The sequence below is a fragment of the Bos javanicus genome, chromosome 3 (assembly GCF_032452875.1).
Source record: "Bos javanicus breed banteng chromosome 3, ARS-OSU_banteng_1.0, whole genome shotgun sequence".
In the NCBI taxonomy this organism is placed as follows: Eukaryota; Metazoa; Chordata; class Mammalia; order Artiodactyla; family Bovidae; genus Bos; species Bos javanicus.
In genome coordinates, this window is record NC_083870.1 from 59077043 (window position 1) to 59104305 (window position 27263).

The following is a 27263-nucleotide window of genomic DNA, read 5'->3' on the forward strand; positions in this document are numbered from 1 at the left end:
TTGTGATCAAGCCGACACATAGTTGCTAATTCATGGGGCATCAAAATAATTTCCAAGTCAGTGAGAAACAAGTACAAACATAAGAAAACACATCCCCACCTCCTTATCATAAGAATATGTTTATTAGAAACACATGAAAATTAAGCTAACTGGGGGAAGAGGGTAGAAATTGTTAAAACACAAAAAGATCTTACACAATATAGCTGATATTCATATCTTTTCACTATCAATTATATATAATGTAAGTTTTGTGGGTGCTGTCTTTTTGGAATTACATTTTTATAAACTTTCTATTGAAGTGTTAACGTACATATAGAAAAGTGGGATTTGCATTTCTAAGTCACTAGAGTCACATAGCTGTGACTGCCTTCATTTGTTGCGACCCAAAATACTTCCTAAAAATTGTGAACTTAGGTGATAGAATACTCTCAACTTTAAATTTACTTACGCTGTTCAGCATCAGACTTAGTTCTGAGTAATGCTTAGAACATTGCACAATATTTTATACTAGCCAGTGTTTTATAATTCTTGAACCCAACAAATTGACAAGTTGAATTAAAATTGAAGTTCAACCAAGAACTTTCAGGTTATATTTTTCTATTCATTTCAATACAGATTTGAAACTTACAGTATTCTTAACAACTGTGTTAACTACAAAGAATAAAAAGATTTTGCAACCAAGAGTTGGAATGCAAACAATTTTTGAGATAGGGATCAAATTGTGTTTATAGACATCACTGGCAGCTTTACCATCAGTCATTTCCTGTGGGAATATTTCACTGGAACATAATTGTATGCCTTGATTATTCATTAAATAGCTTTGGTTCCATGAAATAAAAATAGGGTAGAACTATAAATAGTAATATATGTGAATTACAGTATAACATTTCATTGTATTTTCCTAGATGAGAATTAAGATTATTTAATAAATTATGTTCTTACACATCACTGAAAGATTTTGAAACAACACCAATAGAGTATGGTCTAGTGGAGCGTTAGGCAATAGACTGGAAATCAAAGTCAGTTGTTTCCTTCAAATTAAAGTTGACATTAGTTTTAAAATATTAATTCTTCATGTGCCATGTATGTTATACTCTATGAAGAATACAAAAGTCAATTATAAGTAGTTTCTGCCCTCAAGGAATTTATGAATTTTATTGTACAGGAGACAGCATACACTTTGTATAAAACAAAAAATAACATACTGAGTGGGTATGAACAAAGTACTATGGGAGAGTTTGGAGGAAGAGAGATTAAGTCCATGTGGAAGATCAGAGATGACTTCATGAAGAAGACAGCTAAGTGGAATCTTAAAGGATGGTTAAGATTTCTGCAAATAGAGATGCAGGTAAAATTATTCCAGGATGCAGAGACTAGGTTCTAAGGCAGTATAGAATGAACTACATCTAGAGGCTAGAGCCTTTGACTTGTAGAAAGAAAAAGGAACTTACATAGATATATATCGTTGAACACAGGGTAAGTTAGAGCTAAATATTTATCGAGTTATGCAAGCATTCATTTATTCAAAAGTATTTCTTGAGTACTTACTTGGTGCAAGTATTGTGCTAGGAATTAGTAGTATATTTATGAGATACTCAAAGGCCCTAACATATAAACGCTAAAAAGTTTAATCCTTAAATCATATTGATTTTTATCAACCACAGACATGTCCACCAATCTGTGGCAACACAAGGTATTTTACAGCTGTTACACAGAACATGGATTTTAATGCTTTTGAGAGAGAGTTGGTATTTCTAAATAATATTGCTTCTAAATTTCAACCCAGTTGTTTCTCACCCCAGTTCTAATGAAAAGGAAGTGTTAGATAGGGGATGGGGAGACTAGAGGCTCCTTTCTGCAAGTTTTGGTGTATGCCAGAATTAATTTTGTTTTAGCATGCATTAACCGAAAGACAAAAACAGCCTGTAAAGAGAGACACCAATGGTGATCTTTGGGACAAAATGATTTCCCTAACTGAAAAGGAATCGCTGCAAATTTCCTTGAACTAGCCAGCTCCCTGTACAATTAAAATGATTCAGAATGTTTCTAGAACACACTGCACTGAGATACACCTGTACTCATACCTTGTCCGTCAAAACAATCTTTGTTTTCTCTCAAGCTAGGACTTGCATTAGACACGCCTCGTGCAATGGTGGCAATGGGGCGTGGGGTGAGGGGGGTGAAGGTGACGGAGTGGCAGCCTGGAGGGCACTTTTCCTGTCTCTGTCTCCCCAACCAGAATTCTGCAGCTTCCCGCTCAGACTCACCTTCCCGCTTCTTATTTTTCCCGCCCCGACTCTCACTGCACCCCCCTCCCAGCCCCCACGACGCGTTCACTTTCTTATCCGTCGGTCTTTTAGCTCTCACCCACCTCCCTCCCCGCCCTCCGCCTCGCCTCGCCCGGCGCGGTGCGCCCACCTGGGGAACTCAAGGCTGCACCAACAGCCCGCGCGCCCCTTCGCAGCCCGGAGCTGCGGGGCATGCGCTCTGCGGCGGCACCGCCCTCCCCCACCCTTGCCGCGGCAGAGTTATGCCAAGTATGTGAGGAGCCCGAGAGGGCCAGCGTCGGTCATGGGGAGCCGCCGCCGCCGCCGCCGCCGCCGCCGCCGCCTCCGCGAGCGCAGCTTTCTAGCGAGCGGGGTTCCGAGTTCTCCCCGCACCGGGGGCGAGCCTGGCTGCTGAGGCAGAGAGGGATGACGGACCCTCTGAGGAAAACGCTGTCCAGGCTCCGGGGGAGACGGGGTCCCCACGCCACCGGAGGGCTCGGACTCCGGGCGGCCGCAGCAGCCACCGTGGCGGCCTCTTCGGCTGCCGAGGGAGACGCGGGTGGTTCCCGGGACGCCCCCTCAGGCGAGCGCGCCAGCGGAGCTCGGCCGAACCTGGAGCGGCCCCAGCCGTCGCCTCAGGCGTGGGGTCCTAAGGCGGGGGTCCCGGGAGGGCGGCCGGAGAGGTCGGGGGCGCTTGGGCCTCCGCCGCGCGGCTGGAATGAGGCCACCCCCCCGGGCGGCGGGCTCACTCGTGCCTCTCTGTACGCCCCGCCGGGCTCCGAGGGCAGCGGAGAGGACGAGGAGGAAGACGCCGACTACTACGAGAACCTGCCGGGAGACTTCCAGCCTGCGTCCCAGCCTGAGGGGGCGGAGGCGGAGCTGTGGCCCCCGCCTCCCCTGGCCGTGGGCTCCTCCCCGGGGGCGGAGGGCGGCCGCCTGGAGACAGGCAGGCTGCAGACCCAGTTGCGAGAGGCCTATTATTTGCTGATCCAGGCCATGCACGACCTGCCCCCTGACTCCGGCGCGCGGCGGGGCGACCGGGGCTGGGCAGATCGCGGTTGCCCTGCGGGAGCCCGGGCTCCGGGCCAGCCGCCTTCCCCCTGCGGCGCGGCGGACCGCCGAGCCTACCGCCGAGCCTGCCCCCGAGTCTGGGAGCGCGGAGGCGGCGGCCGCCCTTGGCAGCAGGTGTCCCCGCCCCGGTCGCCTCCTGGGGAGTCGGGGGGAGGCCGCCCACGGACTCCTCGGATGCGGCTGTCCTGCAGCAGAAGTCTCGACAGCCTCCAGGTGGGTGCCAAAACGCCTCCCTTCCAGCGGTGGCCGAGCGACAGCTGGATCTGGTGCGGTACGCGCAGGGAGCCCGACGAGCCGCCGCCACGTGGAGGCGGGATGCACGGCTGGAGCGGAGGCAGCGCCCGGGCCGCGGCGCCCTCGGGCCCCCGGCTTCCCAGATCCGAGGACCCTGGCCGCTCCACGGGAAGCCGCGGCAAAGGGGACGGCCAGGAGGGGCTCCCCTTCCTCAGGCCGCCCGCGGTGACAGTCAAGAAGCTGCAGAAGTGGATGTACAAAGGACGTCTGCTGTCCTTGGGAATGAAGGGTCGGGCCCGTAGGACACCCCCCGATGGCACGGGTGCTCAGGCAACCGCTTCAAATCTGGGCTCTTTGAAAATGCGGGAAAGCCAGATCCTGTCGGTGCCTCCAGACCAAAGAATTACGCTGACAGGTAGGATGCCTTGCAATCAACATGCTAACTCTTTGAGCCTTAAAGTTTACCGAGCGGGCTTCGGTTTTAGAGCGAAGATTATGGTTTTGCAGACAGGTACGTGCCCGTGCCAAAGTGAGTGTCATGTCAATGGCAGCCTGATACAATTTCCCGGTTACCTAGGATCATACATTCTCTCGTTTTTTGCCTTTTTTTTTTTTTTTTTGACAGTGGCATGAGGAACTTGGGGGTTTTGTCTTTTCTTCTCTAAGAACCAGTGTACCTACTCCTAAGCGCAACAGTGAGTAAAGGTTAAGTTCACCACACACCTTTTAGTGGATTTAAGGGTTGGGCGGTGCTGCCTTGATTTTTATTCTTTGTAGCTCTAGGCAAACTGTAGACTTTTGTGGAGTTTGTGAATTTGAATTTGATCCAAGTTAGACTTTATGGGCTTTTTAAACTGTCATTTTAGTCATTACACCTCCTCACTCTCCCCCACCCTAGGAGCGTTCGTGCACACAGACATATACACAACCAAAACCCAAAGCCAAAGTAAACCGAAAAAACTATCATAGTAAAAAAATTTTTTAGTCGGGTAGGATTTCACTTGTTTCTTCTCTTCACCTTTCCCTCCCCTCCCTAACCCCCAAACCTAGCTCTAGATAATCTTCTTATTGTGAAAAATGAAGGGCACTTGGATTTTAATCAAAAGAAAAGTATGTGTTATGTACTTTTAAAGAAAGTGTGGACATTTAAAGTCATTTGTAAAAAGTATATTTGTCCTAATAATAGGATTTTGCTCCCTGTTTCGTATGTGTGATTTTTAGTTTTCACTGAAAGTTTACATTATCAATTCTAAAAATCTCTGAAGTTGTAAATAACAAAAAATTCTCTTGTGAAAGAAGTACCTTCAAACTGAGCCAAAAACATGATCTTTTGGATTACACTCTTAAAGACTTATAGTGAACATAATGACTTATATATTAGTAATAATTTTAAAAATATTAAACGCTGAAATGTAAAAGTATTCACAGTACTTGGCTGTTTCCCTGTTAAGAATTACAAATCCTACAGGGCTAGGTTTGTACACATTAACTTTTTTAACCAATAAACACTAAACTGAGGAGAAACAAAGTTCACAAAACTTTTTATTACACAATGAAGACAAGTCAAATGATTCACTTCAAGTGTATGCAAAACTAGAAAAGTTTTTTTGAATCTATGAAGTTCTAACCCACACCTGTCAAAATTTTCCCTCAAACTTTTTCCATTCCATCTAAATAAAAAGATAGTAGAATGCAGATTTTTGTGAAAAAAGATGTACTTTATGCTAAGTTCACATTAAAATATGCATTTCCAGTAGTAAAGTATTTGTAATCATTTATTATATTTTATTGCTAATATACCTTTACCTCCACTGATTTTGGTACAGTTAACTCTTTGTAAGACAGTTAACTTTTAGCTATAACAAAAATCTGTATAAAACTTCAGTAAAATATGTATTACCCTTTTGTTGCAAAGGTTAAACATTACTATCTGATGGCTTTTAATATTCTCAGCTGTTGTGGAAAAATTCAAGTTTTTTTAAAAGTAATAATAAATGCAGTAACTTTTAAGAATGAATTCATTGATTTTTTTTCATTGAGAAACTAAGTAAATGAAATTAATTTTAAAATAAATGACATTAGAATTACTATGTGATTCTATGTATAAATTAGATATTTACTGTGTATAAATTAGATATTTCACAAGAAATCTAAACAAAAGTTTAGGTAACCTCTGGTTTAAAAAACTTACTTAGATATTGTTTCCTTTCAAATCGTTAGTTTATCTTTTAGGAAAGATAAAAATACTTTATGCAATGATTATATATCTAGTATAGATTTGAAGAGTTTAGTCTTTTTTTAAAAATTGCTTTTTATGATGGTTAGTTGAATTTACTAAAAACATTCTGGATACTTTAAAGGGTCTGCATATAATCTTTATTACACCACCATCCTCTCACCACCACCACCCCCACGTGAAGGTATGACAGCTATTATTGAACAGCAACTGCAAATAAGAGGTTAAGTACTTTGCCCAAGGTCACTTAAATTAGTATATGGTTTATGTATACTAGTATATAGGTCCAAACTATTATGTGGATTCAAACTCAAGTCTTTATAACTCCAAAATCCCTATTTACATAAGGTCAAAGGGACTTGATGGGCTTCCCCGATGTCTCAGTGGTAAGAAATCTGCCTGCAGTTCAAGAAACCTGGATTATATCCCTGGGTCGGGAAGATCCCCTGGTGGAGGAATTGACACCCACTCCTGTATTCTTGCCTGGAGAATTCCCTGGGATCTCAAAGAGTCGGATGACTGAGTAACTGAGCACATGCGCAAGCAAAGGGACTCTAAATTTCCTTAGAGGTTTGATCTAATTAATTCTCTTACATTGCTTGGATTGAGGAGATGGAAAATAAGTAACTTCCTCAAAGTTGCAAAAAAGTTGAGGGACTCCTAGAATAGAATCAATTGCTATATCCACTTAACACTTTTACCTTTAATTAGTTCAAATTGGTTACTTGGATTCTGTTTCTAATCATGTTTTCTAAAAAATTAACCAGGCAGTCCTGATGAAGCAGTACATTCTTGATTGTATAAAGATGTTAAACAGCCTAAAGGTTTCTATCACGTTTTGCTATACAATATGATTTGTGAGGATATTTTCTTTCAAAATACAGTCATAGTTAGAATTTATAACACAGAACAACTATATAGGGGGATAGAGATACCTAGTCTACATAGGTGTTTTGGAAATTTTTGAGACCATATGACAAATGGAAGCCAAAGTGGTTTTCTGTTTTGATTTCTGGCTCCTATTAAGAATCATTAAAATTTTTGATATTATAATGCTGCCAGTAATCTGATGCAGAATGTAGTGTTCATAGATTGGCCAGTTTGTTACTAGTTGAGATGATTATTTAAGAAATCTAAAGTCATTCCCTAGTAAATACTGTTAAGTTTCCACAAGCCATAAAAGGGAATTTTAATTTATTTACTATACTTCATTATAAGTCTTTATAAATTTAATTAGCAGATAGTACTCAAAAATAAATGGAAAAGTTTATTTTCAAGTTGAGCACCAAGTTGAGCTAGCTTGGCCTTTTACCGCTTTAAAAAACAATTAGCCTACTTTGACTGTACTCTTCTTGTTCCATGATCTGTGAAAGAAGAAAAATTAGGGCAGGTAACAAGTAGTATTAAATAGCTGGTATGATCTTTGCATTATATCTTAAATTGAAGTTGACGCTTAATGCAGATTCCTACCAATTCTGTTTTCTGAAATATATGTGGCTCCATTTTTGTAACTTTATGAGCTATATTTTCTTTATGGGTTTTTCCAATAAATTTATGCATTAGCCCTTTCAAGACTAGTAAAACTATGTAGGCAAGTAATTTTTGTCTGTCTTCTACATCTAAATCCTTCTGTTAGAAATTCTGCCATCGTGGCCCCAGAAGCAAGCAGGTCCATTTTTTAGTTTCTGTTTTTTTGTTTTGGGAAGAGTGCCATAAAACATCAGAGTTGCTGGTGGCAGGAAAACACTGAGAATTACAAATTCAGCAGAAAGCAGTGTTGTGTTGATTTTTGAAAGTCCTACATTTCTAAATGGTTCTTAAGGTTTTGAGAATCTCTAAGACTATTGGTTGTTAAAATGAAGGTTTAATATATGTGAGGGTGGGACCTTGAGGTTCTACATTTTAACAAACTACCAGTATAGATGTTATTTGGTATACACTTTTAGAATAGTAAGGCTCTGTAATTCTGGGTACCTCCAATCACCTATCTTGATATTTTGTTAAATGTTTTGAAAAAGCATTCTACTTTATTCTGGCACTTGGTACTTATACTAACCCTTTTATTAGAGCAAAGTGCTTGAGCTCTTTCTGCTTCCGTTTTTTTTTTTTTTTTGTTTTTATTTATTTATTTTTGGCTGTGCTGGGTCTTCGCTGTTGTACTTGTGGTGAGCAGCCTTTTCACTGTGGTGGCTTCTCTTGTGGAGCGTAGGCTCTGGGCTCACAAGCTTCAGGAGTTGCAGCATGTGGGCTCAGTAGTTATGGCCCATGGTTTTAGTTGCTCTTCGGCATGTGGGATCTTCCCAGACCAGGGATCGAACCCGTGTCCCCTGCATTGGCAGATGGATTCTTAACCACCGGACCACCAGGGAAATCCCTCTGCTTCAGTTTTGTTAAGCATGAACTTATACTTACTACTTATCTATGACAAGTATAAGCAGTTCTCTCTGTGTTGGTCTTGCCTTGCACCAATAAAAGTAAAAGATTTTAGAATCAGCAAGAGAGGAGGCCATATAATGTAATGGCTAGTAGAATAGAGATTTTGGGTTTCTGATCAAATCAACCACTTACCAGGCTTAAGACTTTGGACAAGTTACTCAACCCTGCATAGCCCCAATCTTCAGGTTGCTGTGAAGATGAAAAAAGATAATCCATTTGGTACCATGCCTGGCACTTAGCTGTTAACAAGAGAAAGGCAAGCACGCTTTGTGAAAATATTGCCTTGTCCCAGGTCATTAAGATTCTGTTTGGATAGTGATCTGAAGTTGAAAAAGACAGCCTTAAGGAACACTGGGAATTGAACTAGAGGACACCACTTTAGAAGCAGTAAAAACTCTTAAGAAAAATGCTGTGTGCTAGCTTTGGGGATAGAAAAGTAGAGAAGGGAATTTTGAGACTGTTTTTAGTTCTCTGAAAGTAAGGAGGAGGCATAAGAGAGGAAAAGATGAAAAAGGCACAGAGGAAAAGATGAGTAGAATAAAGAAGTGCTCCTAAAGTGGTGCCCTCTAGTTCACTTCCCAGTGTTCCTTAGGACTATCTTTCTCAACTTCAGATCATTGCAGATCACTCTCCAGCCAGAATTGCAAACTCCTAATTTATCCCACCTCTCCTTCCCCTTTGGTAATCATAAGTTTGTGTCTGTGAGTCTGTTTCTGTTTTAGAACTAAAAGTTCATTTGTATCATTTAAAAATTGTTTTTAATTAAAAAAACAATTATTTTTGGCTGTGCTGGGTCTTCGCTGCTGCATGTGGGCTTTCTTGAGTTGCAGTGAGTGTGGGCTTCTCTTCATAAGCCTACATATGGACTTAGTTGCTCCAGGACATGTGGGGTCTTCCTGGACCAGGGATTGAAACCATGTCCCCTGCATTGGCAGGCAGATTCTTAACCACTCGACCACCAGGGAAGTCCCTGTATCATTTTTTTAGATTCCACATATAAGTGGTAGCATATTATATTTGTTAGACTTATTTCACTTAGTATGATAATCTAAAGGTCCATCCATGTTGCCACAAGTGGCATTATTTCACTCTTTTTATGGCTAAGTAATATTCTATTGCATATGTATGTATCACATCTTCCCTATCCATTCATCTGTCAATGGACACTTAGATTGCTTCCATATCTTGGCTATTGTAAATAATGCTGCTATGAAAATGAAGCTACATGTTTCTTTTTGAATTAGAGTTTTCATCTTTTCTGGATACAGGTCCAGGACTGTTGTTAATTTTAAGTGTAAAGGAGATAGAACCAAGCTCTTGAATCTTCAGGTTTCATTGATTAAATTAAATCAATTCAAGATATTTATTGAATATCTATTAAATGTTTGCATGTTAGATTCTGGGAGAGTGGAGGTGGGTGTCCTTTAGTAGTAGTCCAGGTGTACTCCTGTAGACTTTGTAATCGGTTTGAGTGCTGCCTCTTCCATTTACCAGTAGGTGATCTCAGGCAAGTTACTTGACTTTTCTGAGTAGTACCGTATAGTTTCAAAGTATTTCAAACATTACCTTACTTAATCCTAGGAGCCACCCTATAAGGTTAATTGGGTTGATACTATCGTCATGTTCAGAGAGGGTCACCTACTTCCATACTTTTAGTAGCTGGCATGCTGTGGGGGAGACAGGTGAGAGCATGGTTTGTTGGCAAAGTAATATCTCTGCTTTTCAGTATGCTATCTAGGTTGGTCAAAACTTTCCTTCCAAGGAGTAAGTGTCTTTTCATTTCATGGCTGCAGTCACCATCTGCAGTGATTTTGGAGCCCAGAAAAATAAAGTCTGACACTGTTTCCACTGTTTCCCCATCTATTTGCCATGACGTGATGGGACCAGATGCCATGATCTTAGTTTTCTGAATGTTGAGCTTTAAGCCAACTTTTTCACTCTCCCCTTTCACCTTCATCAAGAGGCTTTTTAGTTCCTCTTCACTTTCTGCCCTAAGGGTGGTGTCATCTGCATATCTGAGGTTATTGATATTTCTCCCGGCAGTCTTGATTCCAGCTTGTGCTTCTTCCAGCCCAGCGTTTCTCATGATGTACTCTGCATATAAGTTAAAGACAGACTTAAATTTGAATCCTAGGGCTAACACCTTGACCATATTCCTCATATGTTTGAAGCTTATGGAACTAATTCAACCTGTCTCAGGATTATTGTGGTGAGTTAAAGGAGGTTAAGGGCTTTCTTACTGCTTTATCTCTTGTTCCTGCCACATAATAGGCACTCAGTAAATATTTCTTGAGTAAATAAATATCTGACATAGTAGGCATTCATGGGAGATTTCTTCCCTTCTAAGTCTGTTCCTCTATTCTTGCCTCTGGAACTAATTGAACTTGAAGCCCAGTTTGTGTTTAAGGCTTTGTTTTGTTTTTAAATTAATCTGCTTGATTAGGTAACATTTAGGGTTATAAAGAGGGCAAATTTACATTTTCAAATGATTTTTTTCAGTAGAAGGGAGGTTACTGAAAACCTTGATTATACATGAACCTAATTTTTTGGTGTTGCTAAGCTCCTCAAAGTTTAATGTGTTTTTATCACTCTCTGTTACTAGACTACTATATTTTACTTGCTGTAATAGTAAAATGAATCAACTGTATACACACTCAAAGTAGCACAGATCATAGTTTACAAACCTGGCATGATCTTAAAATTAAAAATATGGTTTTGTTTTAATTATTTATGCATAGTAAATTAGCATTACAATATATATTTAGTTTATTGACACTCACTGAAGCCGGCTTTATGTGACTTTTTGAAGTGTAAAAATTTTCCCCTTTATATGGAATTAATATTATATATACATTTTTAGAGTCTTATCCATTATATTAATACATGCACATATCTAAGTATTTGATGTTCCACATTGGGCTATGAATTCCTTAAGGGCAGGGATCATTTTGTTCATTCTTGTATTCTTGCTACTTAAGCTTATGCCTATCAGTAATACAGCTGTATTGTGTTTATTGTGACACAGGATACTTAGTCCTAATCAAGGGTCTTCTTAGGGATTTTTAATTTTTATTTTGCTCTAGATATTTAGAACTTAAACTCTGTATAAGTTGCTGCTACATTATGTGGTTAGAAAACAAAAGTTATTTTGAAATTTCAATATTCAGTAAGATACTTAGTAATAAATGAGGAATGTTTATTTTGAAAGATTTATTCAATCTTTAGATTTATTTTTAAAAGATTTTATTTTTGAAAGATTTATTAATCTTTCTGTGAAAAGGTAATAATATTTGTAGTTTCTAAAGTTCTTGTAGTAGTGAGTTGAAAGTTACTCATATTAATTAAAGGCATGCTGTGTACCAAGCATTCTATACAAGCTTTTTATAAAACATGTTTTGCCTAGGATAAAGCTGTTTTAGCCCTATGATATTAATAAAGGTGGTTTCAGAGTTTGTTTATTGTTTTTCTTAAGAATTCTTACGGTACCTGATAACTAAATAATAGAAATCAAGTTTAGGTGGAAAATCCAAAGTTTTTCTTATTTAAGTTTAGTCTCTGAATGTGATTAATATTTTTTTTCTTTTTATCTTTTTAAAAACAGTATTTTAATAACTGGTCTTAAGTGACATGTCTTTCTTGGTATGTGAGGTATTATATTCTACCTTCTTTTTTTCTTTGAAACAGATTTATTTGAAAATGTCTGTGAGTCTTCAATGAAGAGAAATGAACTTAAGGATCTGAAGGATAATATTGGCTTCAGGGGTCATAAGCCACTTAACAGCATCACTGTGTCAAAGAAACGCAATTGGCTATATCAAAGTACTCTGAGATCTTTTAATTTGGAAGAAGAAAATAAGAAATGCCAAGATATAAGTCATTTATCTGTTTCACCCATTTCTCTACCTAAACAGCAGCTGTCACAGCCTTTTCTCAAATCATCTGATGAATATTGTACGTATGTGGTGTGTAATGCTACAAATTCTTCATTATCAAGAAACTGTTCATTAGACTTTAATGAGGAAAATGATGCAGATGATGAAGGAGAAATATGGTACAACCCCATTCCTGAGGATGATGACTTTGGTATTTCAAATGCCTTGAGTTTTGGTGAGACAGACTCTGCGGTTCTGAAATTTCCTGATGTCAGTTTGAGAGTATTATCTGGCAGTAACCTAATGAAAGCAGAGCAGTACACTGAAGACTCGTTTTGCTCTTCGGAACACACAGGTGGTGTTCAGACCACACAGTCACACGAGATAAATCCTGTAGATTCCATCTGTCCCACAGAGTTTGTGCAGCGGTACAAGCAAAGGCATAGACACAAGATGCAAGAACGTATAATTATAGAGGACAGTCCCATGTTGAAATCTCCTTTTTCAGGTAAAGATGATCATGTATCTGCCATTTCTTCTTTCATTTTTTAATTCTTTGGTGGTATCTAAAACTAAGTATAGATGTTTATTGTAGCCTTGTACCTTTCCTTACAATGTGAGTGTATTTTCATGAAAATAAAACTCAAAAAGATTTGTAAACACTTTTATGTACATGCTGGTTTAATTATTCCTATCACAGACTTAGTTTTGTAAGGGGTGAAGGAGCTGGAATCCTACACCAACTTTTAGTGTGTATGGTGTGGTTTAATACGTCTGTCCATCGAGGCAGTAATTACTTTTCTCTTAGTCGAAAGAATGGAGTCTTGGGGACTGGACAAGATGTATTCTTTATGTATGTCTTGTTTTGCTTTATTCATGTATTCATTCATTCACACCTAGCCTGGCCACAGATGAAAAATTCTATGTTCAGTATACTAGTGGTCATTAGTTTTCACTTTTGTGCCTACATTTCCTCAGAAACAGAGGAAAAGAAGAAGAAAAAGAGACCAGAGGTGAAAGTAAATACTTTGCAAATAGGTGCTACAATAGATACAGAACCCAGAAAGGAAGTAATTGAATGTATATTAGGTTATCGTTCAACCTAATGGTTTTATTCTTCTTTGATTTCTGATGTGCTTCTTTTTAAATTTAGTCCTCGATGTAGTACATCCCAGTGTTGGGATTAAAATTTTGTGAGTGTGCATATCTAAGTGTAAACTGATTTTCCACAGTGACTCTGTGTTTCTTTTGTAATGTGGATGGGAAGAGTAATAAATGGTATATAAACTAATACTTTGAAACACAGGTTGAGATCCAGGTGGAGTGATGAGGCAAGCTTGCAGGAGAAGGGCAGACAGATGGTGATGGGTGTGGAATGGTGCAGAAAAGGCAAGAGGGCATTAAGTATAAGAGCAGTGTTAGAAAGTCAGTGTATGTCAAGTGAGATACACTTTAAGTTACTGTCTTTAAACTTTATTATTTTATGTTTGTTGCAAATTGTGAACCTGTTAAGAGGACAGACATTACCGAAAAAACAAAAACAACCACCCAAATTTGAAAGTACAGAAGGATGTCAATTATGTCTCCTTTTTTACTGTTATTCTTCTCTTAAGCTTACTGTTATAACAAGTACATTCCTATGTTGACCAGAGGAGATATTTAGACAATTTATTTATATAATCTTTTTTTTGTTTTAATATGATCAGAAAGGTTATTTACCTAAAGTGATAATGTTTTCTTTAGCAACACTGGCAAAAATCTGTTGAGAAATAGGCAAAGAGAATGGTTAAATTTCAAAATAATGTTTTGATTAAGAAATAGGAAAGCTCAAGTATTTTTAATATGAATGACAGTTTTATGATCATCCTGACACAATTATGACTGTTTTTTGCCTATTAACTTCTGGATATATATGTACCTTTTATCTAGTTGCTGTCATAGTGGACTATTTTTGGGTTTTGCTGATTTCACTTATTATCTATACTTTGTATTCTTACATGTGATGGTGGTTTAGTCGCTAAGTCGTGTCTGACTCTTGCAACCCCATGGACTGTAGCCTGCCAGGCTCCTCTGTCCGTGGGATTCTCCAGGCAGGAATAGTGGAGTGGGTTGCCATTTCCTTTTCCACGGGATCCTCCTGACCCAGGAATCGAACCTGGCTGTCCTGCATTGCAGGCAGATTCTTTACCGACTGAACTACAAGGGAAGCCCCATTCTTACATATTGATTAATGTTATTGTTCCCCAATTTTTATAGTATTTAATTGGGTTGATGTGCCCTATTTGACTGGTTCCTTATTGCTAGGTATTAATAGAATGTTTCCACTACTACTGTGGTGATCTTTATCATGATCTGTTTTGCTTCATTAAGATTGATTACTATTAATAGTATCTTTACTTGGTCTTTACAGCTGGTAACTATTATGCTGCTGCTGCTAAGTCACTTCAGTCGTGTCCGACTCTGTGTGATCCCATAGACAGAAGCCCACCAGGCTCCGCTGTCCCTGGGATTCTCCAGGCAAGAACACTGGAGTGGGTTGCCATTTCCTTCTCCAATGCATGAAAGTGAAAAGTGAAAGTGAAGTCACTCAGTCGTGTCCGACTCTTAGCAACCTCATGGACTGCAGCCTACCAGGCTCCTCCATCCATGGGATTTTCCAGGCAATAGTACTGGAGTGGGGTGCCATTGCCTTCTCTTCTCTTCTACCTATAGAAATTATAGGTAATTTCTATATTATTATTTCCTAAAAAGTTTATAGTTTACAAGCAACTAACAATGCCTGGAGAATCCTAGGGACGGGGAGCCTGGTGGGCTGCCATCTATGGGGTCGCACAGAGTCGGACACAACTGAAGCAACTTAGCAGCAGCAGCAGCAGCAGCAGCAGCATGTGCCATTTACTGTTCTAGGAGCTGAAGGGAATGTGCCAGTTTCAGTTGATTCTAGTCTGGTTCATAAATTTATATTGAAAGATTTTTCCTTTTTTGCTTTCCCTAGAAAGTCCCATGAACGGAGGAGCCTGGTGCAGGCTACTGTCCATGGGGTCGCAAAGAGTTGGACATAACTGAGCGACTTCACTTTTCTTTTCTTTCTTTTTTTAAATTAATTAATTATTATTTTTTTTACTTTACAATATTGTATTGGTTTTGCCATACATCAACATGATTTGATTAGTATAATTGTGGTTTAATTTTAAGTGAATGTTGAACTTGGTCATATTTCAGCTCTTGGATTTTATAAAAACAAAGCTTTTTTGTTTCAATAAATTCAGTCTTGCCTGCAGTAGAAATATGTTTTTAAAAAAGTCATTACATTAGATTGACTCTTTATTTAATAAAACCTAGAACAATTTTGTATACTGGGTAGCTTCTTTAGGCCATGACAAAATAGATAGATTGTATGCTACAGCAATACTCTGATTACTGTAGAATATTTTAGACCAGTAAACCAGTAGAAGTGTACTGCAGTTTACAGTATAAGGGAATGCTTTGTCTAGTTTATTAAACACTCCATTTCTTATTAGTTATGTACCAGAAAAGCCCAACAGGCATACTTAAAATAGTCCTTTCTCTATAAAGAAACTATTTTGTCAATAGGACACATAAAGAAGGATGGAGAGAGGACTATTTAGACTATTTTAATACTTTGAAGAAAGGTCATTTGATCTATTGATTTTTTGAAATGAATAAACACTTTTCTCATTTGAATTGTCAAATGTACTACATAGAGTAGTCTTTGGTACTAGGGTCATTAAGGATCTTTATAGGGAATAATTAGATAAAGTATGAAAAATTAAATTTTAAATAATTGGGATAATACTATGTTTTTCTTTAAAAGCACAGTTTAAATTTATATAATATTACATTTTTAGAAGCTACTTTCAATTTGCTCTATTAATTTGAAAACTTACTAGGAAATATTCATATTTTTTAATGAAATTGATTAGCCTTTACATCCTTTTTTTTTTTAAACTGGGAATTAAAAGTTTAAGGTTAAGTGAAATGCTTTAACCTCTTAATAATAGTTGAAAAAAGGTCTTTGAAAGTCAATTTGATGTATATGTATGGACAGAAAAATGTTTAAAAAATGGAGAGACTGCAAATATAGTATTTTAGAGAACAGATTCTGAAAGCCTGTTTTCAGATATGAGTCCTTATTCTTCCACTTACCAGATTTGTGATTTTAGACAAATGAGACAGCTCATGCATCAATTTCCTCATCTGGAGAATGGTATCTTAACTCGTAAGGTTATTATGAGAGTTAAATGAGGGTCCGTGCATACTAATTATTAAATTAAGTTTTCATACTTTGTCTAGCTCAGTAAAAGTTGACTGGTATTATTTTTAATAATAAATATTATAATTTAATAATAATAATAGAAGCTACTTTTAATATAATTTTCACTGCTATATGACCATGATTAATCTCCTGGTAGTGCAGTTTTACAATGATTAATCTTCTGGTGATATGGACTATTATTTATTTGTGCTTCTTAAATTTTTAGAAAAACTTTTTATTGTAAGCCTGAGTAACTTTGACATTCAGAAAAAAAGTAATTTTTGTGGAGAAAAAATTGAAAGCATCTTAACACTTTATTCTTTATGGAAACTGAAACTTATAAGAAAATACATTTTATCAATCATTCTTGTATTAGGTTAAATTTCTAAATAAATACACTAAAGTAGGAAATGTGAAAATTGGTGAACATATTAAAATAGGAAACTTTCCTAGTTTTCTTTGATATCCACTGTTTACAGTTATAAGTATATTGCAGTGGGAAAGATTTAAAAGGAACCTATATTACCTTTCTTTCAAACCTTCAGAATAGAAAAGCAGATGAAGAGGGAGATGTTTCTTTCCACCATAAGCCTTTTGTAGATCGTGATATTCTGCTTAAACTTGGTAATGGGAATTCAGCTAAACTTTTGACTAAACCTCACCATTAAGATGAAACGGAAGAATTTCTGTCCATATGAGAGCTTGTTAAATTTGTGGTTTATAAAGTAAAAAGAAATCGAAACTTATCACCTTATTTATTTATTTTTTTTTCCAAGGTCCTGGGAGTGTAGCTGCTACAAACAAGACTGATTTGGGAGTTATGGAACCATCTTCACCAAGCCCTAGCCCTGTGAAAAAAGGCAGTTCAATGAATTGGTCTTTCCCGGATAAAATAAAGTCTCCACGAACTGTGAGGAAACTTTCCATGAAAATGAAAAAGTTGCCAGAACTTAGCCGAAAACTGAGTGTTAAAGGAACCTTGAATTATGTAAACAGTCCAGATAATACTCCTTCTTTGTCTAAATGTAACTGTCAAGAGATTCATCATGCTGTTATTCTACCTTCTGGGAATACAACCACAGCTGCTAAGAGGAATGTGATAAGTCGGTACCATCTTGATACCAGTGTGTCTTCTCAGCCCACCTATCAGAAGAAAACCTCCGTGAGTTCTAAGTATTCCTGCAAAGGTGGTTACCTCAGTGATGGAGATTCACCTGAACTGATAGCCAAATCTAGCAAATATGGATTCGAAAACAAATTTGCAAAAGGAAAAGACATAATTCCAAATAGCAGCAGCAAGAATGAAATAGACATTGATGCTTTTAGACATTACAGCTTTTCTGATCAACCTAAGTGTTCACAGTACATATCTGGGCTCATGAGTGTGCACTTCTATGGTGCTGAGGATTTAAAACCACCTCGGATAGACTCAAAAGATGTCTTTTGTGCGATTCAGGTAGATTCAGTGAACAAAGCCAGAACAGCTTTGCTCACATGTCGAACAACGTTTTTAGACATGGATCACACTTTCAACATAGAAATTGAAAATGCACAGCATTTGAAATTAGTAGTGTTTAGTTGGGAACCCACTCCAAGAAAAAACCGAGTGTGTTGTCATGGAACTGTTGTTCTTCCCACCTTATTCCGAGTGACAAAGACACATCAATTGGCTGTCAAACTTGAACCTAGAGGTCTCATTTACGTGAAAGTGACTCTTTTGGAACAGTGGGAGAATTCACTTCATGGGCTAGATATAAATCGAGAACCAGTAGTATTTGGTGTTGATATTCGAAGAGTTGTAGAGAAAGAAAATATAGGCTTGATGGTACCACTCCTGATTCAGAAATGTATTATGGAAATTGAAAAGAGAGGCTGTCAGGTATTATTTTACTGTGTTTCTCTATTGCCCCCTTATCTATCTATTCGAGTAATTAATTCAATTTATTTATAGTAAGTCTTAGGAGAAGGAGTTCAAGGTAAGTTTAAAAGATCTAATTTAGACTTTTTCTCATTCCTGTTCTTTATTTTTATTACATTACTGTTTAGGATATAATTTATGCCTTAACCTGTGTTGTCAATGATTGAAAGCATGCTAGATGGTTCTTTATGTTTGATGCAGGGCTGCATGGACTTACACTTTGAGATGAAGATATGGCATTTTACAGTGACATTCCTAGGAAAAGCCAGAGCTAATAACATGGACTAAGACTAATTCATTTAAGGAATGTTTCTGCATGGTTTGACTTTCCTTTAATAGAGAGTTCAACAGTGAATCTTATAACCCTGTTTCACTCCTAAAATTAACTCCTTGCCCTTATTTCCTGTTCTCCCTTAGTTCCGCACTTTGGAAAGCGTAAGCTTATCCATGTCTTACCTTTGGGATAGCATGGTGGATAAGGAGAGGTCCTACTAATAAAAGCACATCTGATTCTCTTTTCCTTTTAAAGAAGGTAAAAGCAGTTCATTAGAACAAACAAAAAACCTGGTGCTATTTGTAACAAGATGGGCTTCCCTGGTGGCTTGGACGGTAAAGAATCTGCCTATAATACAGGAGACCTGGATTCAACCCCTGGGTTGGGAAGTTCCCCTGGAGAAGGAAATGGCAACCCACTTCACTATTCTTGCCTGGAGAATTCCACAGACAGAGGAGCCTGGTGAACCTTAGTCCATGCGGTCATAAAGAGTCGGACATGACTGATATTTTCACTTTCATGTAAATGTTAACCAGTTGGTAGACCTTATTTTTTGGGCTTTCCTGGTGGCTCAGTAAAGGAGAAGGCAATGGCACCCGACTCCAGTACTCTTGCCTGGAAAATCCCATGGACGGAGGAGCCTGGTGGGCTGCAGTCCATGGGGTCACTAAGAGTCGGACACGACTGAGCGACTTCACTTTCACTTTTCACTTTCATGCATTGGAAAGGAAATGGCAACCCACTCCAGTATTCTTGCCTGGAGAATCCCAGGGACGGGGGAGCCTGGTGGGCTGCCGTCTATGGGGTCGCACAGCGTCGGACACGACTGAAGCGACGCAGCAGCAGCAGCAGTCAGTAAAGAATCCACCTGCCAAATGCAGGAGATACAGGAGACCCTGGTTCGATCCCTGGGTTGGGAAGATACCCTGGAGAAGGAAATGGCAACCCACTCCAGTATTCTTTTCTCGGAAATCCCATGGACAGAGAAGCATGGTGGGCTATAGTTCACGGGGTCGCAAGAGTTGGACACAAATTAGTGACTAAACCACCACCACCAGACCTTATCTTTATATTCATTAATACTTGTAGAATGACAATGAGAAGCAGTGTATCACTGAGGATATTAATATGAGGTACAATTATTTATACTAATCTTTTGCAATACAAAATAAGCCATAGAATCATTACTAAAGTATTTTGCTTTAGTGCTATCAGAATTTATAACATTAATCAAAATATCAATGATGAATACCATACAATCTGAAATATGATTTCTTTAGAAGAATATAGAAGCAAATGTAAAATAACCTACCTTGAATTTAACATGGAAACTATAGAAACCTCCTAACTTAATGGAGTTTGGTATAAAGATACAGGAAACAGATTCTGGTTTCTCATCCATTATTGTGTGATGTTGGGCAAGTCACTTAATCTCTGTGAGTCTTTTCTGCTTATATTAATAAAAATAGATGTAGTAACTTCCTGAAGCAGAGAGGTAGGATATTTGAATTTTTGAAACCTCTTTCAGATATGTGATTCTATCAAGTCAAGTTTGTGTTGTCTGGGTGGAAGTGAGGCCTTTAGAATCCAGCTTTTGGTCCAGTTACTCTTTTCTTAAAGGTGTCTATTTTCCCTCCATATTCTTTCCCAGAGAGCATATAGAGAAGCCAGAAGTTAGGCAGACTTTAAATAAAGCTAAAGTCTTTTACAATTGTACATTAAAATCTGTGGTAGTCGCTCAATAGTGTCTGACTCTGCAACCCCATGAAATGTAGCCTGTCCATGGAATTCTCCAGGCAAGAATACTGGAGTGGGTAGCTATTTCCTCCTCTGCTGCTGCTGCTAAGTCGCTTCAGTCGTGTCTGACTCTGTGCGACCCCATAGACGGCAGCCCACCAGGCCCGCTGTCCTGGGGATTCTCCAGGCAAGAATACTGGAGTGGGTTGCCATTTCCTCCTCCAGTGCAGGAAAGTGAAAAGTGAAAGTGAAGTCGCTCAGTCATGTCCGACTTTTATCGACCTCATGGACTGCAGCCTACCAGGCTCCTCCTTCCATGGGATTTTCCAGGCAAGAGTACTGGAGTGGGGTGCCATTGCCTTCTCCAATTTCCTCCTCTAGGGAACCTTTTGGACTCATGGATTGAACCCTGGTCTCCTGAATTGCAGGCAAATTCTTTACCGTCTGAGCCACCAGGGATGCCCCATAAGTAACTCAAATAGCACTATACTTTTACAGTCTATTTTCTGAAAATATTTCATAAAGAGCAAGTAGATAAGACTGTTGTAAGTGATTTTAAATGCCAAGAAAATATTTTTTAGGAATGCTTTTTATTTCTATAAAGTTTAGAAAGATTTATTTTAATAAGGAATTATTTCCTGTGAAATAAAAAGTAAGATTTACAGTTGTATGTTTTAAACAGTTTTTTTTAAACACCTTTTCTTGTTTTGTCTCTTTTGCTTCTCCCTGTTCCACCCCAATACACAAACAGAAAGAGTCTGATATGTGCCTGTGTTTTATAAACCAGCATACTGCTTAAATTTTGTTTACCTTTCTAGTCAGTATTCCTTTTTTTTTAACCATGAAAATCAGGTTTCCATAGTCATACAAAAATAGTTTGTGATATTCTTCCAAATACTTGGAAAGCTACTATCATGCATCTCCTGCTTTGAGCAGGAAAAGATGAGTATAGAAATCATACTCATGGTCCGTCCAGTTTAGATTTTATCCTTACTAGAGGCATCAAGCATGTACTTCAAGTGTTTGATTCAGGAAATCAGCCTCTGAAGTTAAGGAATATATCCTAAAATATTCCTCTCTGATGTATGTATAGTATATCTTCCTTATTTTATTCACTTTTAAAAACTGTATTTGTAATATCAACTTTGGGGATAACACATTCCTTTAAATTATCACTTGCTATTGAAGTATTGCTTTCTTTAATTTGTTCTACATTCATCTTTCTCAAGCTTAAGAGGATACATCTTTATGAGATTTTTGTGACACTTTAAGTTTGCTTACACTAGAAGGGCTCTACTCAAGCTGGTTTCTTCTAATGTTGTAGTGTTTCCTTTGATCCTGTTTAATATTTTAGTTTCATTTTCTGGATCATTTGCCATTCTGATTTTCTTTCTCTTGATGATGTAACTAGCACTTGCTATTGTCAATGTGAATATACCGTGACTGTGGAGAAGAATAGGAAATTTGAATTTTATTCCTAGTACACTCCTTGGTTTCCCATATCCTCTTGATCCTTTCGAATTCAGCAGCACCTTGAACTGCCTTCTCTTAGAAATAGTTGTAGATTCTCTACTATCTTTCAGTTAATACTGAGTGCTTGTCATCTCAAATATTTTGGATCACATTTCCGTGGAGCCATTACTGACACTTTCCTATATTAAGACCCACCTTTTGTAGTGTAGTCTATCAGTTTTTAATAATTCATAAGAGGTTAGTGTCATAAGCAAACCTGTAAATTTCATTTGCTTTCTTCCTCTAGATTATTTTTAATATTTTTAAATGATTTCTAGTTCAGATCCTTGGGGATCGCATTGTGTGTTTTCACTTTATTTCTGTCTTGAAGTAATATCTTTATCCAATCTTTCAATTCAAGGTGACTGAACTTCCTAAATAGTCTTTGATGTAGAAGTATAGATGACGACCACTATCCTCAATTTTCATGAAGATTTTTTCTTTTAAAAGGCCCCAATTGCTTAATCAGGCCTGTTTTCTCTTTAAGATACCATGTTGATTTCCTCTTGGTGAATTTATATTGAACTAACAATGTTTAAAAAACAAATCTTTTTAATGTAGATTGAAGGGAGATTGAGTGTTGTCTTTGCATCGTGAATACATTTGAACTAGAAGTTTTATTTTCACCTTTAATGTATTATTTGCACTGAACTTCCTTCAGTGCTTTATAATCAATCCATTTGATAAGTTAAAAAAATCCTGGATTTGTTTTCATTTCTTCCTGAGAAACTTTAAAAGATAACTTTACAGAAATAGTTTCCTGGAACTTTATTTCAAATACATACTTTAAAAAAATAAACTGAGTTTATAGCTTTTAAAAATAAACTGAGTATTAAATAACTTGCCCAAATTCACCAAGCAAGGAGTGATAGTGTGGGGCTTTATGAACCCAAAATCTTTGATTAGCTGTTGTGCTGTATTACTTCAATCTGGAGCAAAAGATGTAAAAGGGCACCCATCGAGATATTGGTTGGGTGTATAAAATTAAAGGGAAGAGATTGTGTTTTTGCTTAAGATATTATAGCTAGCACTATAGGTAACATAGTATATCATTTGAATTTAAATGAAAGAATATAAAATTTGTATTAAACTATGTAACTACAATCAGTATAGTCTGTGGTGAAACTTCAGAAGCTTATGTTTGAGATATTTTTAATTAAATGCCATCAGAATATATAATATTGCCAAAGTCATGTGATTTATACATACTGTACTATTATATTTTCCCTTTTTCCAATTTACCATAATGTGGCGATAATTTTATTTCTAGGTAGTAGGCCTATACCGATTATGTGGCTCGGCAGCAGTCAAGAAAGAACTTCGAGAGGCTTTTGAGAGGGATAGCAAAGCTGTTGGTCTGTGTGAAAGCCAATACCCAGATATAAATGTAATAACAGGTAATAAATAGATGTTATTTTTATGTACACATTCTGAAAGACTACCTCTGCAGGAAAGAGAATTTAAATACTGTTTTGGTATTATTCTGAAGTCTTTTTTTCCTTCTTTCACAAACACTACTGTGTTCTTTTCTATGGGGAGGTACCAAGATATGGTCCCTGTTCTCAAACAGCCAACCTTTGGAAGGAAGTAAGGCCTACATTAAATTAGCTCCAGTAGCTAACAGAAGGAAAAGGGTACCTTGTCTTCACGGAGGGATAAATAAAGTGCCATCAGGTTCAGTTTGACTGGAGCATAGGTAATATAAGGGGCATTGACTATCTGGTTAGAGAATTTAGATTTATTTACTAGGCAGAGGGAATCCAAAGATTTTTGAGCAAAGGAATGAACTCTTCAGAGATAGTCTTCAGGGATACTTACCTGGCAAGTCTGCGCAATGGATTGAAATAAGAAGATAGAAGAGGAAAGAAAACCAGTTAGGAAGGCTTGGCAATAGTCTCAGCAAAGAGATAATCAGAGCAGATGGCATCTTACAGCAGTAGCAACAGCAGGAAGGAATAGAATTGAAAGTATATGAAGACAGGGAGGGCCCAGACAAACATCACTTTGACACCTGGTTGATTGGATTCCATTAGCAGAAACAAGAAAGAGAAAACTACTGTTTTTGGTGGAGAAATGTAGAAAAAGATTATGAATTGGGTTTCTTTTCAAACATATATTGAACTTGAGGTACCAGTCGGAGATCTCAGTGGATATATCAAGCAAAGTTGAAAGTGCTTATCTGCAGCTAAGGAGAGGATGTAGTGAATGTGAGGGGTCTGTTATTTGCCCAGGTGATGAATACAGTCTAATGTATAGCATTGCAAATACTCTTCTAAAGCCCTGAGTGATGAAAATGGCAATTTGATGGTCATTGGCACTAGTTATAATTAACACTTTCCAATTGTCTGTAAAGTTTCGAAAGACCAGAATTTGAGGATTTCCAAACTTTGGAGGCAGGCAAAAAAAGAAGAAACATCTAAAGGGATTGAGAGGAAAAGAGTCAGAAAGTTTGGGAAACAAGAAACAATAGAGTTTTCACAGCAAGGTGTGATGCAGTGTCATTCTGTGGAGAGATCATATGAGATGAGAACAGAAAAAAAGGCCTTTAGGAGATTTTTGATAACTAATCAATATTTGGGGACTATTGGCTTATAATTCCATGTTTGTTTTTTGTTGTTTTACTTTTTATTAGCAAAGTTTTCAAGCGTAGAATACTATGATAAACCTTCTTTGTCCATCATCTGGCTTCCTAATGACCAAACCTGTCTCATTTATACCCCTCATTTGATTCTCCCCACACTTGGACTATTTTGAACCATAATCTCAGATATCACATCCTTTCACCTACAGATGCTTTGGTATGTATTTCCAGATTGTCTATGTATTTTGATAGTCTTTCTCTTCTCTCTATTGTCAACTACCATTTTTTTCCCTTGTTATAACAATATTTGTTTTTCTCTTCTAAATTGCTTTCTTATTTTGCACACAGTTGTCTAGGTGAGAATTTGAGGAGGGCTCAACTTGCACATATTAAAGAGATTTTTAATGATTGGAATCCTTAAAGCCAACTTTTAGCATTGAGACTTTCCAAATAATTGAGCTTCCCAATCTCTGAACTCTGAATGACTGTATTTTCATAGATTATTTAATATACATTCTTGGATAACTAAGTTTGATCCCAAGCATTTTAATTCTAAAAGAAGACAAACCAAAGCACTTTTTTTCCTGTAACTTTTAGCAAACCAGAAATAATGGTTACTTTTATTTTTCTAAAGGAAGAAGATTTATTATTTCTACTAAAAAATGGGTCATTTCTACAAAAAGGTAGATTTTTTCCCCTTAGTAGTATATAATTAACAGAATCAGCAAAAGACTCATTTTATGAATTTATTAAGGAGAAATTTTATAAATATCAGTTCTCAGAAAATTACATTCTGAATAAAAAGAGGTTTTGTCTTAGTTGAAGCCTTGGGTTAGAGATAAAAATTATGTCAAATGTGTGCAGTTTAAGAAGATGAAGTGATGTGGTTTGAATTGTCAGAAATTTGCAGCATATGCAGAAGATATAACAGTAGATCAATGACTGTTAGATTTATAGAAAAGCGTTCTTTTCTAAAGTTGAGAGTTTCCATAATTTATGAATTAGATATTTCTTGGCTTTATTCTTTGTATTCCATTTCAGTAAAGTTGTTTTTCAGAAGAACCAAGAGCTCTTTTCTTTCTTGATAAAAAGCCAATGGAATGATTTAAGTTTTGTCTGAGAAATACCATTGGAATTGCAATAAATTATACACAGGGGCTCATCATGGCTCAAAATTTGGGGAGCTGGCCAGTAATTGTGTTGCCTCATGTGTTTGTTCCGTGTGAACTCACATTTCTAAGTAAACTTTGAAATATATTTAACAGTTCAGTAGGTCTAAAAAACATATTAATGGAGTGAATGGTAGAGTTTACTCACAGTTTAATGTGTTCTTAATAATTGGTTTGTCTGGAATACAGAATGAAGTACTCCAGACAAACCAGGTTTTCTTCAATCAGGTGCAAAATTTAAGGTGTAAAATCTATTCATAGTTTTAAGAGAAGATAATAGAAAAGTCAACATATTTATTATTTAGTGATTATTAAAGTTTTAGGCAGAGAGAATGGTGAATTTCGTGATTGAGAATTAATAAAATATAGGTACTTCAAACCAGTCTCTGAGAAGTAGATGTAGTTTTAGAGATAGAATGCCCTTTTTTTTCAGTGTGGTGGTGCCTATATTGCATCACAGGAATGAGTAGAATCTTCCTGTGTAGTTGGTCTTTGTGCCTGAAGGTAAGAGGCATATGATTTCATGGTATCTAACTATTACTGGGCAGCTTAAGAGGTGTAACTGGAACCAGTTCTTTATTTACCAATAATTGCCTGCTTCAAGTACATGATAAAAGATATACTGTGTTGCATTAAATAAACTTCATCATAAATGTCCCCCAAGTCTTTTTTAAGTAGCTTCTGTAGCATTAAAGATTGTCACCACAAATTTATTATCTTATGTTCTTTATGTCCCAAAGTGTTTGAAAGATATTAAGGCAGTATGGTTTTAAGATGCTCCTGTCTATCACTAAGTTTTTGAGATAAGACCATATGGCCAATTTCTAGATTTATGAGTCATTATATCTTATATGTCACAATGTACTATAAATACTTCTCTCTGTATCATTTTATAAAATCTTTTGATTATTTTTCCTGTGAAGTTTGTCTGCATTTATTAATAGAAAAGCAATAATAACCTTTACTTCATTGAACATAATATGCTGAGCATACTCTAAGTGCTTAATGTTTGTTATAATAATTCTCCCTTATTTGCCTTCAAATTATAGTGAAGTAAGTAATCTTGAACCTGGATCCATTTAAAATTCCATTTATATTAATGGTTGTTTAGTATATTACTCATAAAGTATAATGATATTTGACATATATTTTCACTAAGGTATAAAGTTATCTTTTCTGGAGATCTTTTAGATTTTAATTTAATATAATTGCATTATAGGACAAGTCTCAAATTACCAGGGCATATTGAGTTTTATGAGAACTAACAAGTCTTGTTTTGTCGAGGAACAAATATGGAACCCTAACAAAAAATTATGCCCTAAAGGTTTAGTAGTGTCTTTGTTTGGCAGCTACAGAAAATTGCGTTTTTACTTTCTAGTTGTAGATTCTCTTTAAACTGAATGTTTCTATTCATTGTGGGAAACTAAGGATAGTAGTAAAGATCACATGATACAAGTTAAGGAATGGGAATATCACTGTATATCTAACAGGTTTTGATTATTATTATATGCCAAGCAATTTATATATATTGTATCTCTTTGTATATATCAAAGAAAAAGTTTGGTTGGTATTCTCTTGGTTCCTTCCTGCTATTTCCATCTTGTTACCTTTTTACTATGGAGTAGGAAGTTATGCTATGTTAAGGAATAAGGTTTTTTGGAGGCTCACAGCACAGTCTTG

The 27263-nt window shown here is 37.3% G+C and overlaps 1 protein-coding gene across 4 annotated transcripts in view; it reads left to right on the forward strand.

The window, feature by feature from the left end:
- Positions 1–1464: 1464 nt before the first annotated feature.
- SYDE2 (synapse defective Rho GTPase homolog 2) overlaps positions 1465–27263 on the forward strand; it is a 44343-nt gene continuing 18544 nt past the window's right edge. The window contains exons 1-5 of one of the 4 annotated variants that reach the window (XM_061411402.1): positions 1465–3987; positions 11929–12624; positions 17169–18271; positions 23104–23230; positions 24466–24631. In XM_061411402.1, the coding sequence (XP_061267386.1) occupies positions 2481–3987; positions 11929–12624; positions 17169–18271; positions 23104–23230; positions 24466–24587 (3555 nt within the window). In that variant the 5' untranslated portion in view covers positions 1465–2480 and the 3' untranslated portion in view covers positions 24588–24631. The remainder of the gene's footprint in view (positions 3988–11928; positions 12625–17168; positions 18272–23103; positions 23231–24465; positions 24632–27263) is intronic. The other 3 variants (XR_009735385.1, XM_061411401.1, XM_061411400.1) reach the window with 3 other exon arrangements.